The following is a 19,757-nucleotide window of genomic DNA, read 5'->3' on the forward strand; positions in this document are numbered from 1 at the left end:
GATAGAATTTGTTCCTCCTACATAATGGAAGCACTATCTTAGGCCTCTTGATGGAGTGAGATTAGAAATGCATGTTCAGGCTCGAATAAGTTGATATAAGATATCACACTTATTTGTTTATTGTAGTCTACTCAGAATATCAATAAATATGATATTAGACTATACAAGTATGTCTATTCCATGACTTGTTTCCAATCTCGATATTAAGGATAAAAGGATATAATACATGAAAAATTATCACAGAAAGGTTATGTCGAATTACAACTTCTTGTAATTTGGGTAGCAATAATGTATTGCTAGTGCCACTCATTGCTTGTAATATTAGAAACGTTCTAGTATTACTACTAACGTTACAAGAGCCTACAATGTCACACCCTAAAGTTGAAACGAACAGAATCCAAATACATTTGATATTGTATTTAGTTGTCACATGAATTAAATTAATTTGATAGTTAAATATTGAACATGTTATATGTACAAACTTATTGTACACAATAGAGAATATAGATAAAATTAATATATGAATTTGATTCACACAAAATATTAATTGTATATAGTTTACCAAAATTATTAATATAAACACTTATAATAATTAATTTCATCAAAATATAAAAGACATGAAAATTGATATTCTTTAGGAAAGAATATTTTTTTTGAATTTCCATTTTTTTCTCTAATAATATGGGAATGATCCCCTTTTTTCTTATATGTGATATCAAAGAAAATAAAAGGAATATAATCACTTACTATGTTAGGGTTACAAAAAAAAAAAAAACAAATCAAAAGGTCTAGCAGCCGTTCTTAAAAGTTCTCTCTGAAATGTTCAAGAGAGTTTTTGTTGTTCGTTCTTTGACTGGGTGGATTACATAGAGGCTGAGACGTTATTGTTGCAGCTTGTGATCGACATCGCTCAAAGGGATCCTATCAACAACGTCAGCAGTCGCTTTTTCAATTTCAAAAGGTATAATTTCGGTCATTATTTCAACCTAATTGATTCATTGTATATGGATCCATGGCTGATGATCGTTAGAATTTTTTTTCCATTGCGCCGTACCGACGATCCAACATAAATACCTTCAAGTACAATGAAGAAATGATCAACTCTTCAAAAATACCAAGTCTACACTCTGTCAACACTCTTTCAACCATAAACCTTTATGTTATTTTCATTACCACTCTTCATAACCTTCAGCTCTCCACTTCGAGTGGGTGAACCAACCTCCTCAACAGCCACTCTCTCCTTTAAACTCCTCCCTTGTTGTACACAATATCAACAATATCATTTATTAATGTATATTTAATTATAATTTTAAACAATTTGAATTTGGGATAAAATTGATCTTGGGCTCATACTTGAATTGTTATCAAGCTTAGATTGTTAAGAGTTCGTGCTAAGATTGGCCTTGGGATGGAATAATTTTGAGCTCGAGTTTAGATTTTTTTTTTTTTTAAAGCTTGAGCTCAGATTTTTTTAATTATATTCTAGAATTCAAACATCGGGCTCCAATCGTTGAGCACGGAATAAACGTGCTTTCGAGGTCTGACTTGCCCTGCTCTGTTTTGGCAGCTATAATAGTGGGTCATGAGAGTGCCATATTGTCATCCGGAATATGGCTTTTCTATCTCATAAAATAGTACCTATCTTTCCCCTCCCGATCATAAGATAAAACGACTAGGGCCACAGAATTCCTTTCTTGGTCGCCTATCCATCGGTGGCAGTCTGCTGCTCATGGCCGCAAATCAAGAAGCAGAACCGTCATGGCAGGAACTGCTTGGTTGCAAAAACTGGGACTCGCTTCTGGATCCTCTTCACCTCTCACTTCGCAAACTCATCCTCCGCTGCGGTGACTTCTGCCAGGCCACATATGACGCCTTCAACAACGACCAAAATTCCAAGTTCTGCGGTTCAAGCCGCTATGGCAAGTCCTCTTTCTTCGACAAAGTAATGCTGGAATCTGCCTCCGATTACAAAGTAGAATCGTTTCTCTATGCCACTGCTCACGTCACTCTCCCTCAAGCCTTTTTGCTCCACTCCAGGTCAAGGGAGTCCTGGGACCGCGAAACAAACTGGATTGGCTACATCGCCACGACGTCCGATGAAACATCGAAAGCTCTGGGTCGCCGCGATATCTACGTAGTGTGGCGAGGAACTACCAGAGACTACGAGTGGGTTAATGTTCTTGACGCAAAGCTTGAGCCCTTAGAGCCCCTTTTGCGAGTCGACGGAAGTAGCAACAAGGAAATGGGTGATAGTAGCAGTGACAGTGACAGTGATAATGAAAATGAGAAGCCGAAAGTGATGCTTGGTTGGCTGACGATTTACATTTCTGATGATCCCAAATCGCCTTTTACAAAATTAAGTGCAAGGGAACAACTTTTGGGTAAGATAAAAGAGTTGAAAGAGAGATATAAAAATGAAAATCTAAGCATAGTGTTCACTGGGCATAGTTTGGGGGCTAGTTTAGCGGTTTTAAGTGCTTTTGATGTAGTTGAGAATGGTTTAGTGGACAATATTCCTGTGGCAGCTTTTGCTTTCGGTTGTCCACAAGTGGGGAATAAGGCATTTAATGACAGGATGAAAAGGTATCCAAATCTTACGGTTCTGCATACAAAGAACATAATTGATGTCATTCCTCACTACCCTAGCCTGTTGTTGGGGTACGTTTATACGGGGACAGAACTGGTAATCGATACCAGGAAGTCTCCAAGCTTGAAGGACTCAAAGAATCCCAGTGATTGGCATAATTTACAGGCAATGTTGCACATAGTAGCAGGGTGGAATGGACAGGAAGGAGAGTTTGAGCTGAAAGTGAAGAGAAGTTTGGCTTTGGTGAACAAGTCTTGTGCGTTTCTAAAAGATGAGTGCTTGGTGCCGGGTTCATGGTGGGTGGAGAAGAACAAAGGGCTTGTGAGAAATGAAGATGGGGAGTGGGTAATGGTTCCAGCAACCGATGAAGACTTGCCTACACCTGAAGCTTAAATGCATTTGGATTACCGTCTTTGGCTACTAATACCTTTATTTGGTCTATTTTTCTTCCTTTCGTTATGTTCTGTTTTGTTTCCTTTGTATGTTACTTGAATGTCTTGGTCTCCTCGAAGGAGATTAGGGATGGTGATTGCTGCAAATGCATGAGATCAAGTGCTATCTTCCAGTGTAAAATGTATCTGTCTGATGCTAAATTAAGTAATCTGTCAAATAAGTTGCTGCTTTTTTTGGGGTATAAAATAATAGAATTTATATTTGATACTTAAGTTATCCTATAAATTAATATATTGAAAGTGAATTAAGTAATGCAATTAAAATATCTTTATTTGATTAATTTTTGCCAACAATCCCTTGGACTAGTGATAAGAGTATTATGTTATAGGTAAGAGGTGAGGTTTGCTTTTACTTTTTTAAAGTTGATATTAAGTGTGTTAGGTTTAAAAACGCCGCAAACAAATAGAGTGATTGGTTGACAAGTGTACTATATGGGTAATAAAATATTAAAAAAGAAATATTTGAAAAAGAGAAACACACGGCAATAATTTCTTAAAACTATTTATGGAATAAAAGAGTATATTATTAATATATCAAATATTAACCCTTAAAATTAATAAAACTAAAAATAGAATCCTAAAATTAAAATAATTAAAAAATTGCAAGGAGTAAAACAGGATTAAATAAAAATGATTAAAACATTATAAAAAAACATGCTGAGAAAATCATAAGTAAAACAATTGAAATTTGAAAATGTTGAGATAATTAAATTAAAAATTGATAAAAAAAATCATAAGCAGAAAATAAAATAAAAATGGAATCAACAACTAAAATTAATAAAAACTAGAAAAACCTTTAGGAAAAAATTGAAATTTTATAACCACGGTGGTGTTATCAAACTTTGATGTTTGATTAAAAATTAAAAAGTTGAAATGTAAAATGTGAAAGAAAAAACCAACTGCTCTAAATCTAAAAGAAATAAAAATAGTGGTTGCAAACGGAAAATGATTAAAATATTATAAAAGAAGAAAATATATGTTGCTATTTTATAAAGAAAAAGTTAATTAGTTTCAAGTAATGGGAAAATGGACTGTCTAGAAATTAATGGCATGTTTGATTGGGAGGAATAGAAATAGGTTGCAGTCCAATTCAATGGACCAATCACCAAACTAATGTTTGGTTGGCTGTAATGTCTATTACGACCTATATTGACTCCGTTCCTATTTAAAGAAGAGGCTGCATAACCATTCCCTTCCATCACTATTAAATATGTATTGAATAGGATTTTTTTTTTTTTTTTGCTTCTCAATTTTTGCCTCATCTTTACCCTCCACCTTCGACAATAGCCTTTCTCACCCATCCATCATCCTTTCTTTCTCTTTTTCTTTTTCTTTTCCTTCTTCCTTCTTTTTCTTCTTTCAAGGATTCACTGCTTTCAGTTGGGATCCAAGTTTGCTGTTGTTGATATCTGATCAATACCATCCTGCTCGGCAACGGTGGAGTTCGCTGCTTCTACTTATCTGTGCTTCTTCTCTTGGGTCTCACTCGCAGATCCACCACCACAATCAAAATCGATTTCCTAGCTTCTGTTTCTCTTCTCGATGGATCCCACTTCTCGCCCCGCTGTCGTCATCGACAATGACACTAGGTACTATTTATCTTCTTGTTTTTGTAACTGAATATTACCCTAAACTACGTGCTCACTACCTGTTTGGTGAAATTGCCCAGTTATTTTAGACCCTCATTTTTTTTTATTCAATTGGTTCTTTTTAAAAAAAAATTGTTTGCAGATATAATAAGATGGGATTTGAGGGTAATGTAGAGCCGAGTTTTATTCAACCAACAGTAGTAGCAGTTAACGAATCTCTTTTAAATAAATCTAAAGCTTCTTCTAAATCTAATTGGTTAGTTCAGTATTCAGCTGGGGTAATGACAGATCTTGATTTCTTCATTGGAGATGAAGCACTCACGCGATCACGATCAAGCAATAACTATAACATTATCCATCCCATTAAACATGGCAAAGTGGATAATTGGGATGCTATGGAATGATATTGGCAACAATGTATTTATAATTATTTACGGTGTGATCTTAAGGATTATTACATTTCTCTGACTGAAAGTCCACTTACTCTACTCTTGAGAATTGAGAATATATAGGTGAAATCATGTTTGAGACGTTTAATGTTCCAGGGCTTTATATTGCTGTGAATTATGTCCTTGCTTTAGCTGTTGGGTACACTACATCTAAGGTTTGTGACTGGTTAGTGTTCTATTTTCTGGTATTATATATCTTCATGTTAGTTGTTTACTAGTATGTTGGATGAATCAATTAGGGTCCTTAATTGTACATGATTTTTAGTATCTTTTATATTTATAAACTACACCTTTTAAGGTTGAATCTTGAGTGTGATGTTTGTTCTAGGATTGTTAGGTATTCATCAAACTACTAGCAATTGATTTAAATCCATTTAGTGATTGAGAAAGAATTGGCATATAGATTCTATCACTATTCCTTAAGAATGGTTAAACTTTTGCTTAATCTATTGCGTTAAATTCTCCATTAAAAATAAAATTGTATGCTTAGAAATATAATAATTATGCTTTATAAGAAACTGTGCAAATTTGAGAAAAATTCATGACCATGATAGCATCTGATACATCTGCAATTGTAGTAAACATGTAGTGATCGCAATAGCTATTAATCTCTGGTGCCTACCCTATACTGTTTCAATACATCTAAATTTGTTTATTTGTTTATTTTTCTTTAATTATTAAAGAGAACTATGATGGAGGCATATAGCTGTTGTTAATCTTGTGGGTGTAAGCTGCGGGTTATGTTGAATACTTCATGCTTGTAGTGTTTAAAGAACTGCTCTAGCTTCTATTTAGCTTTAGACTATTTTGGGTGTTGTCTTTCTTGCTAACCATCATCATCCTTATATATTGATCATTTTCATTTAGTTTGACCTATAGCTTTCTGTAGTACAGGGGTGGTAGCGGATGTTGGAGATAGAGCTACGCATATATTACCTGTTGCAAATAGTTATGTTATTGGTAGCAGCATTAAGTCAATACAATAGCAAAAAAGATGTTACTCTCCTTATATAGTAACTGATGCGAGTATTTTTTTTCCCATGACTTGTGATCTGACACCATTGATTGCTATTTATTCAATTTCAAGTACTTAAGGTTATTACCATGTCTTGATGAGAAAAAAAATACACTTCTTGGCATTATTCAGCCTTGTTCATAGTTGGATTTATTGGTGTTCTCGAGTTTTGCACCTAGGCACACCTATGCCTTGCGCCTTAGCGCTAGGAAACAAAAGCACCTCAACCCTTTCAGACGAGGTGTATTTGATCAGGCACACTTTTGGTGCTCTTAACTGCGTTATTTTTTGTAAGACGATAGGCATAAAAATGCTTGTCTAATTGAATCTGGAGTTTTCTACCTTTGTTTACTAGTAAGGAAGTGAATGATATCAAACTCTCTACTTCTCAATATTTAAGTATTCAACATACGTGAGAGTAGAAGGAAATCATGCATATTCCACAATGAATGTTCAATTTGAATTTTTTTGCTAATGAAACAACATTTTATGCCATAAACTTGACCTTATATTCTAGCAGTTACAGTGCAAGTGGTTGTAATTTGAAGACTTAAAGATCATAATAAACTATGCAAATGCACTACTCTAACCATGTGTTTGTTGTGTGACAACTATAATGAACATAACTTGAGAAGCAATGGATTCAAATAATATTATATTATTTTAAAATGTAGTAAATAAAATATTTTAAATAATTTAATAAAATTTAATATAAAATAAAAAATCTTTTAATATAATATAATTTAAAATAATTATATTAAGAATGTTATTAAATTATATTTAATAATAATCCTATTAAAATTTAATAACAATAATCTACTAAAAAAATTCTATTAAGGGTATTTTGGTCATTTTAGTTTTTTTTCTTATAATAATACAAATCTTTCCATTCAACCAAACACAATAATACTATTATAGCTCTATTCAATTACATTGAACCAAACAATTGAATTACTGATTACAGCTCTATTACATTGCAGTTTTATTCCATTACAGCCCTATTCCAGTCTAGTGAACCAAACGTGATGTAAAAGAATTAGAAAAAGTTGGTAGCATGGGAATAAAAGATGAGTAAATAAAAGGGTAAAGTATATAGATAATCATCTAATTATCATAATTTTTTATTTTAGGTACCCAAAATGAAAAGTTTGCAGTTTAAGTAGCAAGATTACATAGTTTGGTCATTTTGGTCACTTCCGTTAAAATCACAGATGGACGTGTCAGTTAAAAAATCAGTATAATAACAAATTTAATCTTCAAATTTTACATATTATATCTATTTAGTAATAATTTTTAAAACTTAACCCTCAAATTTACAAATGTTGTAACACCCCTATACCCGACCCGACTACCGAGTCAGATATATGAATGTCAAATTTGGTGCCAGAGTAGTCCTGGCTAAATTCTATTAATCGATTCATTTTCCGATCATATTTACATGTTATTATCATATTTCAAGTGTACTAAAGAAAATCAAGTAAGAATTTCAGTAAAAATTAGTTTCGAAATCATATTTTGTTCATAATAGAGCCCAAGTTTCAATACTGGCACTAAATTATTGGTACCTTGACTTAGGTATCAATACCCATGTGTTGTATCGGTACCATTTTGAGCTTCAATGTTTGAAAATTTAAGAAAAATACGCTAAGTACAGATACCTTGTCCAATACATTAATACTTCTTTCAAAGTAACGGTACTTTAAGCTTGGTATCGATACAAAAATGACATTCGATGTTTTATTTTAAACCAGGGTTAACTTGCCCAATTAGTCTTTCGTGTTTTACCTGATTGAGCCCTTCAATTAACAATTTAAATCAATCCAATTCACATAAAATCTATACATTTCAAACTCAATTACTCATAATTTAACATGTAATTCATAAACTTGTAAACCATACCATAGTTTTGAACAAGTATAAGTTTTACACTTTAGCCCCTAAAACTTTTAAATATACCTAGGTACATGTCATTTACTAAAAATAAAACAGAAGAGAAACTTTACTTTTTTTCCACAAAACCACTGATGTGTTGATGTGATGTGATGAGATGCTTCTAGTATTCAAAAGTCCTTACTTCTACTCTTTACCTACATGTATAAAACATGTATTAAGCTTTTGCAAGCTTAATAAGTACAACTAAAGTATAATTAACCTAATATCTAAAACGGAGATTTAATATGTCTTATAATTATTTTCATAATTTCTTTTAGGCTTGTACATTTAGACAACTTCAAACTTACCACACCATAACCATTTCTTTTTGTTCATTGTTATTGTCTATCAATTTACAATTTAATCTCGTTCCAATATATTTTAATCATCTTATTTCTTCATTTAACATATACAGTATTTCAATCATTTAATAGAGGTAATATTTTATCTTATAATTGAGGAAGTCATTTACCTTTTAACAGTGATCTAATAGACTTAACAGGACACATAAGATATACGGAATTGAACGGGACACCGTCGAATCGGGTAAACAGAGAGCACATTGATATTTCATTAATGAGATGTCATCTATATCCCACTAGTTCTTATCTCGTCTACTTGGGAAAATATATCAGAATCAGATATATTTCTTATTTTAGAACAAAATTGAAATACTCTAGACTTATTTCAATTTAGTCAACATTACAACAATTCAAAAACATAATTTTCAACTTTCTTTAATACATATAACATATCTCACTACTTAATAAAAATTCCATATTTAATAATAAAATTTATCATAGCTTCTCACAAGCCACTTTTGCATATTTCACAATTTAGTCCTTTCTTTCTCATACTTCATCAAATATACTCACAATATTACTATATTGTTCCACACATCAACCATTCACATATTTTACTTCATATATTCATTTACTTATGTCTATTACAATTCCATCAACTTTGTCATCTTTTACAATTTAATCCTTTTAGTTACTTTTAATCTTTTTCTTACTTTTCTTTCATTTTCTCTATTACATATTACCTAATAAATAAAAACAATTCATCATTAACTTATATTTAACTGATGTTGTGACGAGGCACCATCATTGGGACGCTATTTATCGCATCGTTGAGACGAGTATCCTCTTCTAGGTGACGCTGTGACATGAAAAATCGCATTGTCTCGACATGGCCAACTGAGTGTTTAGGGAATGTTTTGCTAACTTTGCAATTAAGTCATGATTTTTAAGTAATGCAATTGAAAGTCTTAAACTTCATAAAATGCTTTGAAAAATTACATGACTAAGTTTTATATATTGAATTCCAAAATGTTATCTTCAATTACATAAAAAAGTTTTACTGGATATTTTGTAAAATTTATGTTTTAGTCCTTAAACTTAGTTTTGTAATTGAGTGAGTTTTAACTGTCGATTTGAATTGAAATTTTCGCATATAGTTTGAAATAAAATGCCCATAACACTTGTCGGGTTGATTTTGGGATTTATGAGTATTTAGCATGCATCGTATAAAATGGCATTCTTACCCTTACCCTTATTTTGTTGAGTGATGATAGACTAAGCATGAATTAGGGTTGGTTGATTAGTTTTAAGGCATAGTTGTTGAAAATACCCTCAATATTAATCGGTTTTTGGGTTTGAACCCTTAACCCTTTTTTTTTAGATTGACACCTTTAACGTTACGCTTTTCTCAGAAATCAACCCAATTTTAATAGTAAACCTGAGTTGACTGTCAATCAAACTGTAGGTCAACGAAATAACCTATGTGGCATGCCACATAAGCACGACATCATAGATGATGCCATCTATAAAAAAAATTATTTAACATTTTTTTTTCATTTTGTTTGTTCTCTTTCTCTCTTCCCTTGTAGTTGTTGTCACTGTTGTGTCCAACACCCTACCACTGCCTTCCCTCTTACTCTTCTCTATCCCAACCCCCAACACTGCTCCCTTCCCTCTTCTTATACATCTGGCCAAGACTATATCTAAGCTTCAGTCGATGAATTGCATCATAGAGTTACTTTACCAGTGTTACTTTGGGACTCAGCAGCTGATCTTCAGTCATGAGATTAAATTGCATTGCACTTGCAAAGAACTGACACTTAAGCCTAAGCTGCTTCATATTCTTGATTTCACCTAATGAGAAAACAACTCATTCATCGCACCCACAAAGGACCAAAAAACTAAATACCAGATTTGCAAATCTACAAAATAGATGAGAACAAAACGTGTCCACAGCAACATAAAAACAACTCTATTCTCCTAGAATAAATAGAACAACCTTGAAATCTCATCAAAATACTAACATCTAACAAATAATTTGAAGTTCACTTTTAATAGTATATTTTGCAATATTTATGGAAAAAAAGTTCAAAATGGGGTCTTGATGCTTAAGCTTATAGCCACACACACACACAGAAAAAAAAGGTTCCATTTGCTTTGGCTTCTAAGTAGACACATATAAGAAAAGAAATAAATTAATAAATAAAGCCCAGATTTTTTAAACCTCAGAACCAAACAAAACCAACAATAACTTGAAATAAATAAAAACCCAAATTTTTAAAATAAGAACTTTAGTAGAATTAAATATAAGAAAAGAAAAAAATCATGATCAAAGAATTGCAATTTCTGCAGAAAATATCATCAATTGTAAAAGAAGAAAAAGGAGGATGCAAAAGAGCAAAAAACAGAGAGAGAGAGATGTTGATGATACGATTGAGGATCATGGGTTATTTGACAAGCAAGAAATGAACGAAAACTGAAGGAATCAAATATAAATTATTTCCACGTTTCTCTTGTTCGTTAACATTGGTATCACATTCACTTCCACCATGTCAACCAAGAGACCACCATCCAATCCAACCCTTCGATCCAATTCCTAACCCAATGAATCACAAAAAATAATATCGACAACATCTCTGAAATAAGATACACAAAGACAACCTTGAGAAGAGTAACAATCTTTTGGTTTGCTTTCGAAAACCATCCCCTATCAGCATCCTTTGACTCCAAATCCTTTGATAGAAAATTGCAAACACAACAATCCAATTCAAAGCAGTTATACTCTTCAATACCATTTGTATTCCCAGCCACACCCTCTCCTTAGTCAACCGTTTAGAGTGAAAGGGAAGGGAGTGATGGTGGGGGTTGAGACGGTAAAGAGTGAGAGGGAAGGCGATGATGGTGGGGGTTGGACACAATAGAGGCAACAGCTAAAGAGGAAGAGAGAAAGAGGAGAAGAGAAAACAAAAAAAGGATGTTGTTAAACAATTTTTTTATAAATGATGTCATCTATGACGTTGTGCTTATGTGGCATGCCACATAGTCTACTTCGTTGACCTGCGATTTCATTAACGGTCAATTTACATTTACCGTAAAAATTAGATTGATTTCTAAAAAATTGTAACGTTGAGGGTGTCAATCCAAAAAAAAAAGGTTAAGGGCTAAAACCTAAAAACCCATAAACTTTGAGGGTATATTCAATAATTATGCCTAGTTTTAATGGCTAATTGAATAATATGCATGTATTGCATGGCATGATTGGTGGTTCTTATGGCGTGTTTGGTGGTCGATAAGGAGAGTCACGCAAGTGGTTAATGTGACGTTCTAGATTCGGGTCAGACTGTCCTGGCCGGGTGTGGGGCACTACAAAGCATTGAAAGCACAATAGTGCTAACATAATTTGAATTCGAAACTTAAAACACTAATTAAATAAATATGTTAATAAAAATATCATTAAATAAGTTTAATATTAATCATATCATTAATACGAGAATGACTTTCTAACATATCATTATCCAACTCCATATCAAACAATAATGATCATATAACCATATATCATTTCATCAATCCACTTTCACGGTATTTAAGCAACATTTACCATAACCTTTCAGGTATATGTCATACCTTATTTTCATCAAAAATATATCATAGTACCAATGCACCCTTTGGGTATTTGCATCTTATTTATGCATACCAAATAAACCACAATCTATTATCCACATTATATCCATAATTCATTTCATTTTATAATGGAAAACGCCATCATTTTTTAGCCCCTCTTAATCAATTTCAAGCTCAAGGATGGATACATGGATCCATTCACCAACACACCAGAATACGCACATAAGTGATAATCGAGCATAAATGCACCAATACAATGAACCACACCAATATATGCTCGTACCCCCAGGGTATTTCAGCTAGTAATACGTTCTTGACCCTGGAGTATTGAGAACTATTAAATAACAATATGCGATCAACGCTAAAGCTTCCCCCGACATAACAAACCTTATTGCATGAAAATTATACCTAAACTCTATTTGACACTATTAACAGGGCATTTTTCATTACCAATTATCATTGAATCTTATTCTAACATAATTAACATCATACTACCACCATCACACATACACCAACACATATGCCTTGAACATATACCAAACATTTCAATGTGACTAAGTACAACATATCTTACATGTTTTATTCATCATCAATAATTTTATAAATGTAGCTGCTCAATAATTTATGTAGTGAAATAGAATTATGAAAGCACAAATCAAAATTGTTACTCATCGATAGTCTTTGCCTTTCATTTTTCTTTTGACTTTTTGGTGTCATCTTTAGCTACGTATGATAATTCAATTACAAAAATAGTATTAGTTTCACATACTCAAACATAAACATTATCAAAGAAAAACATTAAACATTTTTCAATTAGGTTCCTTAGAACCCTAATATCTGAAATTCCTATATCTCACAACTCTCTCGTTCGAACATAAATATGATTTTTCAATTATACTCTAGGGACCTCAAACTATCAATAAACATAAATTTTTTCTCTAAAGTTTACAACATTTCTCTCTGTAAATTCATAACAACCATCAATAAATTACTTAGCAACACCTTAGTAATTTTAACTTTTAAGGATTGGGTTATATTCATCTACCATGATAAATTAAAAATTTAACAAAAATTAAACAAGAAAGCTTAATAATTCTTATAAAAGGCTCACGAAAATGGTGAACAACACATGCAAGCTTTCGTTCTTTCTTTTTCTTGTTTTGTCGTTGGAGGAGAAGACACAAAGCGCTAATTTTATTTATTTATTCTTTTATCATCCATTTATTTAAGCTTAATTAAACTAAATTAATATTAACCAATGGCCATGATTTTATCCTAAAACACTTAGTGGAATTTAGTGGCTTTGATCATGTTTAGCCACTAACTATATATTATTTATGGTTTATTTGCTATTAAGACATTGGTTTAATATTCTATTAATGACTTGCAAAACCCTTAATCTAGTTTCTCTAATATAATCCCCTTACAATCTAGTCTTTATACTATGCTTAATTATTAATCTAATTAATTACTTAATAATTTGATCCAAAAATTTCGTGTATGCCTCGTAACAACTCGATTAAAATTTCCAAACTAACTCAATTTAAGGAATCTGATCTCGAAACTGAATTTTTCAAAACCCTTGAAAATCATGTCGTTACAGTCTTCTCAAGTTTTCTCTCAACTTTTTTTTCAAATTTTATTTTTTCAAGGTTTCAAATTTTTAAATTGATTTTTCATTTTAAACAAATTTTAAAAGACCAAATTCAACATTTCATTTATTTTTCTAGTTCATGTGAACTTTGGTGGAAGATGGAAAGTGGTTTACTCTTGATTCTTTGGTTAATATTTGAGTTTTTTTCTAGCAAGGTAATGAGTTCCAAACCATTATTTATGATTTTAAAACCTTGAGAATTGATTTTGATTTTATCTTTAATTTTCTTTCATTTCTAAATATTTTTCAAGTTAGAGTGAGAAAGCTTTGATTCTTTCATTTTTTGTTGTTTTTAAACTTGAATCTTGTGAGTTAAGTTAGAAAAAATTTTGGTTAAAGTTCTCTTGAGTTGCCTTTATTGAAGAGCTTAAGGTGCTTTAGAGAGAGAGGTGTTGATCTAGTGTGGCTAATAATTTTTAATTTTTTAGGAGTTTTTAATGATTTTTTTAAAGTTATATTTAAGATTTGTATATGTTAGATTAGTGTTCTCTTAAGTTTTAATAGAAGAAGAAAATTTCTCGCTTCATTTAATTGCATCACATGCTTAGTTCTAGATGATTTTCTATTCAATTGTGTCTCTCTAACTATGTTTTATTGTTTTGATTAATGATTGTTGCAAAGGAGGTGGTTGAGTCCCCAAAGGCCAAGGGAAAGGAAAAAGTCATTGAAGGTTGATGATTTACGATTTATGCTAATTTGACTTAATTATATTATATGATTTGATAAAGTAATTGAAATGTTTGCTCAATTTGGTCACTTGAATTGTTGTTAAAGAAATTGATTGGATGATGTTAAAAAATGATATTTTGATGATTTGTGGCACGATTAATATATTTTTTATTGCAAATTAGCATGCTTTATTGCCTAATCTTGTTATATCATATACTTGGTTATATTAGGACCACTGAGCTTCCAAATGCTCAGTTGCATTTTTTTGTTTCTGTGCATACGTGTTGAAATGCTTTCGAGTTTGATTGGTGATGTACTCAACATCCAAAGACTCAGTTTTCATCTTTCTATTGAGTTTTTAATGTTTCCTTAATGTCTTTTATAATAAGTGGCTTGTACCTAGGTCTCTAGGTGACTTTTATGTCTTTTAATGTTGAACTTTGGTATTTTTGGATGTTTTTGGTATTTAGTTTGTGTTGATACCATATTGGACTTTTAATTACCTTTAAGTTGGATTTTGAGAATGATTTTACATGGCTCATGTATGGTTTATATGTTACAAATTACTTGCCTATTGAAATTTAGATTTAATGTGTTACATGCCATATAAATGTATATTTTAGAATCGTTTATGGTATGACACTTATGTATGAAATATTTTAGTTACATAGTGAAACTTGTTTAAGTGCATTTAGGGGATTAATTGCATGACTTGGAATGTTATTTTTCTACATTTATGTATCGATGTCTTGAGACATCAACAACATGTCTCGAGACCATAAGAATATTTTTATGTATTTCATGCATTTTTGGGCACATGTATCGAGACATGATTGGATTGTCTTAAGATGTAAGGGGGTAAGTCTCGAGACATGATGATCTTGTCTCAAGACATAAAGCATCAAAGCTAAATTAAGAAAAATTCTATCTAGTGTCTCGAGAGAGTCATGGTTCATTGTCTCGAGACATAGGAATTAATGTCTCAAAACATGGTTTCATTGTCTCAAGACCTCAAACTTCGAAACTAAAATTCTAAAACAAGAGAGGCATGTCTCGAGATATAACCCTACATTTTGTTAGTTTGACTCAAGATGCATAACACAGTTCTGTGTTTGACCACTTTTAATCTTAGATTGTTGTATATGGGCCCAATTGGTTTCATTTAAGTGCATTTAACACTCGTAACATTATTTAATTAAGATTGTCACGACTTTATTATTTTTAGCTGCATTGTTTGTTGAAATATCTATTTGAGTAGCTTCAACAGTAAATGTGGCATTTTGCATCCGGATCATTTATTAATAAAAAGGAATTCGAAGGCTTGGAGGATTCTAAAATAAACTCTTTTGATTAATAAAACATTAGTCCCCAAGTATTATAAAATATTGGATTCCTTCTAATTAATAAAAAGCCCTTGGATTCTTAAGCTTGGAAGAGCATACAACGAGGGACTTGCTTTTGAAAGGAATTGCTTGGAAAATTGGTAATGGGGAAAATCTGTTTACATTTGATGATGATGTAATTCATGAAGACTTATTATCTTCTAAGCAAGAGAGAAGGACCTTAATGCTTAGGGGTGTAAATAAGTAATGAATCCTTTTAGATTGCAATAGAATACTAGTAATTTAATGAACTTTCTTTCCAAAGATTCGTTGAAAACTTTGTTTATGAAAGGGATGCATTTGCATGAGTTTGATGATAAGCTTATATGGAAACATAGCTCTTCAGATAACTATAGAGTGAAATCAGGTTACAATCTGTTTTCTATTGAATAACCTTGATGCATTCCCTCATTCCTTAAATTCTCATTAGCCAAGGAGTTTTTGGCCTCTCATTTGGTCACTCAAAATTCCCTTTAAGATCATCATCTTTCTTTGGAAAGTTTGCAGTAATTGCTTACCTTGCAAGGTGGAGATAGCAAAGAGGAATTCCATTCAAGACTACTTTTGCCTTTTTTGTGTGTTAGTGTTTTAAGGCTGCAACTATTTTTTTTTTAAAATAAGACTAAGTTCTAGGGAGATTTGTTAGCTTGTTAGTAGGAGTAGAAGTTGTTAGCTTATTAGTAAGAGTAGAAATTTGAATTTTTTGTTGAGGTTGTTACTTGGGACTTGTATATAAGGGCAACTTTGTTAATAAAATTATATCATCCCTTCATTCATATTTTTTTCTATGCTTCAATTAGTTCTTTGTTAAACCAACAGTGGTATCGAGAGCTATTTTTTCTTGAGGGACCTATGAGAAAAGTTCTGTGAGAGTTTTGATAGAAAATTGAGAGATACACTTGTGAGGTTTTGAGGAAAATGGATTCAGGATCAAGTAACCTGTCTGCCTTAGCCCCACTAGTGTTTAATAGAGAGAATTATCAAGCATGGGTTGTGAGAATGCAAGCATACATGAAGAGTTGTGATTATTAGGAAACTGTCGAGGAAGACCATAAGGTGACTCCACTTTCTAACAATCCAACTATGAACCAGATCAAAATGCACAAGGAGAGAACCACCAGGAAGGCTAAGGCAAAGGCTTGTCTTTATGTTGCAGTTTCACCAGCCATATTCAACAGAATTATGGCTTTTGGATTAGCAAAGGAGATATGGGACTACCTCAAGGCTGAGTATCAAGGAGATGAGAGGATCAAGAGCATGAAGTTGTTGAACTTGATCAGAGAATTTGAGAGGCAACAAATGAAGGACTCTAACTCAATCAAAGAATACTCGGACAAGCTGATAGATATTTCCAATAAGGTAAGAGTTCTTAGACTGATCTCTCTGATTCTAGACTGATGCAAAAAATACTTGTCTCTGTGCCTGAGAAATATGAAGTGACAATTGCCTCTTTGGAGAACACCAAGGATTTGACTCAGTTGAGAGTAGTGTAGTTGATCAGTGCTTTACAGGTTCAAAAGTAGAGGAGATTAATGAGGCAGGAAGAAAGCATAAAAGGAAATTTGAAGGCTAAGATGTAACAGAGTGAGAAGAAATGACCAAAAGTGGAATGGGAAGAAGAGTAGTGGCAGTAGTGGTTTAGAAACTACTGCAAAAGGTAATGGTATTGGAAATTACCACAAGTATTCTTCATGTAAGTTTTGTGAAAAACAAAATCATCATCATTTCAGGTATTGGAGAAGGCTAGATGTAAAGTGTAGAAGGTGTAACTTGATAGGGGCACACTGAGAGGTTCTGTAAAGAATAAAAAAATTAGCAGCAAAGTGTAGCACATGTCTCTTGCTTCTCATTAAGTACTCCATGTGAAAATTGGTTAGTTGATAGTGGTTGCACCAATCACATGACTTATGATAAGAAGTTATTTAAAGATCTTGATAGGTCATTGAATTCGAGAGTAAGGATAAGAAATGGAGAATACCTAGAAGTGAAATGAAAAGGCATAGTAACAATAGAGAGCTGTGCCAGAATTAAGTTGATTTTAGATGTTTTGTTTGTACCTGAGAATGATCAAAACTTGTTAAGTGTGGGGTAATTGGTAGAAAAGGGATTCAAGGTAATATTTGAAGAAGGAATGTGTCTAATCCTTGACTCTTGTGGCAATGTATTATTTAGGATCAAAATGCAAAAGAAGAGTTTCTCATTGAATCCACTCGAGGAGGAGTAAGTGGCATTCAAGTGTCAAGTCAGTGGCTCTGAATTGTGGCATAAGACGTTAGGACACTTTCATCACAAAAGTTTGCAATTCATGCAGAAAAATGAGATAGCAATTGGGCTACCAATTTGGAGGAGTTAAATTCGAGATAAAAAGTTTGCTTGTCTGGCAAACAAACAAGATTGCCTTTCAAAAACTCAACTTGGAGAGTCAAAGAGAAGTTGTAGTTGATTCACACTAATCTGTGCGGTCCACAAGCAACTCCTTCATTAAATGGTAGCAAGTATTTCATTATATTTATTGATGATTTTACTAGAATGTGCTGGATTTATTTTATAAAGCAAAAATCTGATGTTACTGATGTGTTTTTTAAGTACAAAAGATGGGTTGAGAATCAAAGTGGTTATAAGATTCAGGTTGTCGATTTGATAATGGGACAGAATATACCACGCAAAGGTTCAATACTTTTTATGAGGAGGCTGGGATAGAGCATCAACTCACTGCTCCCTACTCTCCACAATAGAACTGAGTTAGTGAGAGGAAAAACTAGACCATTATGGAAATGACTAGGTGCATACTGCATAAGAAGTCCCTACCTAAGGAGTTCTGGGAGGAGGTAGCTAACACAGTTGTATTTTTGCTAAATAAATTGCCTAAAAGGGTATTGGAGAAAAAAACCCTATGAAGCTTGGTTTGAAATGAAGCCAACTTTGAAGAATTTGAAGCTATTTTATTATTTATGTTTCTATTATGGTCCACAGGTTAAAAAGGACAACTTGGAAGAAAAATCTGAGCATGGAATATATGTTGGCTATAGTTTGGTGTCAAAAGCCTATAGAATCTATCAACCTCAGACAGAGAAGATGATTATGAGTAGAGATGTGTAGTTCCTAGAAGATGAGCAGTAGGATTGGACAAGTGATGCAGAAGAAAGAAAACAAGAGTTCTCTCTTAATCCTAATGAACTGGTGGATGATATACCAATTAGAGGTACAAGATCATTGAGTGAAGTTTATCAAAGGTGTAGTGTGGCTATTCTTGAACTTGCAGGGTATGAGGAAGCCAAAGATGATAAGGAGTGGATGGAGGCAATAAAGAAAGAGTTGGATATGATAGAGAAAAACCAAACATGGGAACTAGTTGAGAGGCCTGCAAACAGAAAGGTAATTGGAGTAAAGTGGGTTTTCAAGACCAAACTTAATCCTGATGGTTCAATAAACAAGTACAAGGCTAGTTGGTGGTGAATGGATATGCACAAGTTTGAGGAGTTGATTTTTTTAAACTTTTTCTCTTGTGGTAATAATGGACACAATTAGGATGCTTTTGGCTATGTCAGCTCAACAAGGTTGGAGGGTGTTTCAGTTGGATGTGAAGTCAACGTTCCTGAATGGGGTATTAGAGGAAGAAATATGTGTTGAGTAGCCACAGGGCTTTATCACACTAGGTCAAGAAGGGAAGGTTTGCCTATTATGAAAGACTCTCTATGGGTTGAAACAAGATCCCAGAGCATGGTATAAGAGCATGGTACAATAAGATAAATGAACATTTACTAAACTTAGGCTTTGTAAAGAGCCTGAGTGAATCCACTCTCTATGTAAAGAAGTCAAGTACAAATCTAATCATTATATCTCTTTATGTAGATGACATGTTGATGACAGGAAATGATGCAACTCAAATTGAAGTATTCAAGAAGGATATGATGGAGGTATTTGAAATGACTTATCTTGGTGACATGCATTACTTTCTGGGAATGAAGATCAAGCAAAGTCAAAATAAGGTGTTTCTTTGCCAGAAGAAGTACATGAAGGAGATTCTGAAGAGGTTCCATATGGAATAGTACAATAGTGTGATCACTCCAATGAATCAGAAAGGAAAACTTCAAAAGATGGATGG

The 19,757-nt window shown here is 32.8% G+C and overlaps 1 protein-coding gene and 1 long non-coding RNA gene across 2 annotated transcripts; both read left to right on the top strand.

The window, feature by feature from the left end:
• Window positions 1-1,586: 1,586 nt before the first annotated feature.
• LOC105777106 (phospholipase A1-IIdelta) lies at window positions 1,587-3,247 on the top strand. The gene has a single exon (XM_012600170.2). It carries the CDS (start codon window positions 1,730-1,732, stop codon window positions 2,978-2,980), a length of 1,251 nt encoding a protein of 416 aa, XP_012455624.1. The 5' UTR covers window positions 1,587-1,729; the 3' UTR covers window positions 2,981-3,247.
• Window positions 3,248-4,078: 831 nt separating this feature from the next.
• LOC105777107 (uncharacterized) lies at window positions 4,079-6,443 on the top strand. Its single transcript, XR_001128192.2, has 2 exons — window positions 4,079-4,628; window positions 4,771-6,443. It is a non-coding gene; the product is annotated as an uncharacterized LOC105777107 (long non-coding RNA).
• Window positions 6,444-19,757: the final 13,314 nt, after the last annotated feature.

The sequence above is a fragment of the Gossypium raimondii genome, chromosome 10, assembly GCF_025698545.1.
Source record: "Gossypium raimondii isolate GPD5lz chromosome 10, ASM2569854v1, whole genome shotgun sequence".
Classification (NCBI taxonomy): Eukaryota; Viridiplantae; Streptophyta; class Magnoliopsida; order Malvales; family Malvaceae; genus Gossypium; species Gossypium raimondii.

Coding starts and splice junctions, on each gene's coding strand:
- LOC105777106 (XM_012600170.2), top strand. CDS start 1,730: ATGGCCGCAAATCAAGAAGCAGAACCGTCATGGCAGGAACTGCTTGGT.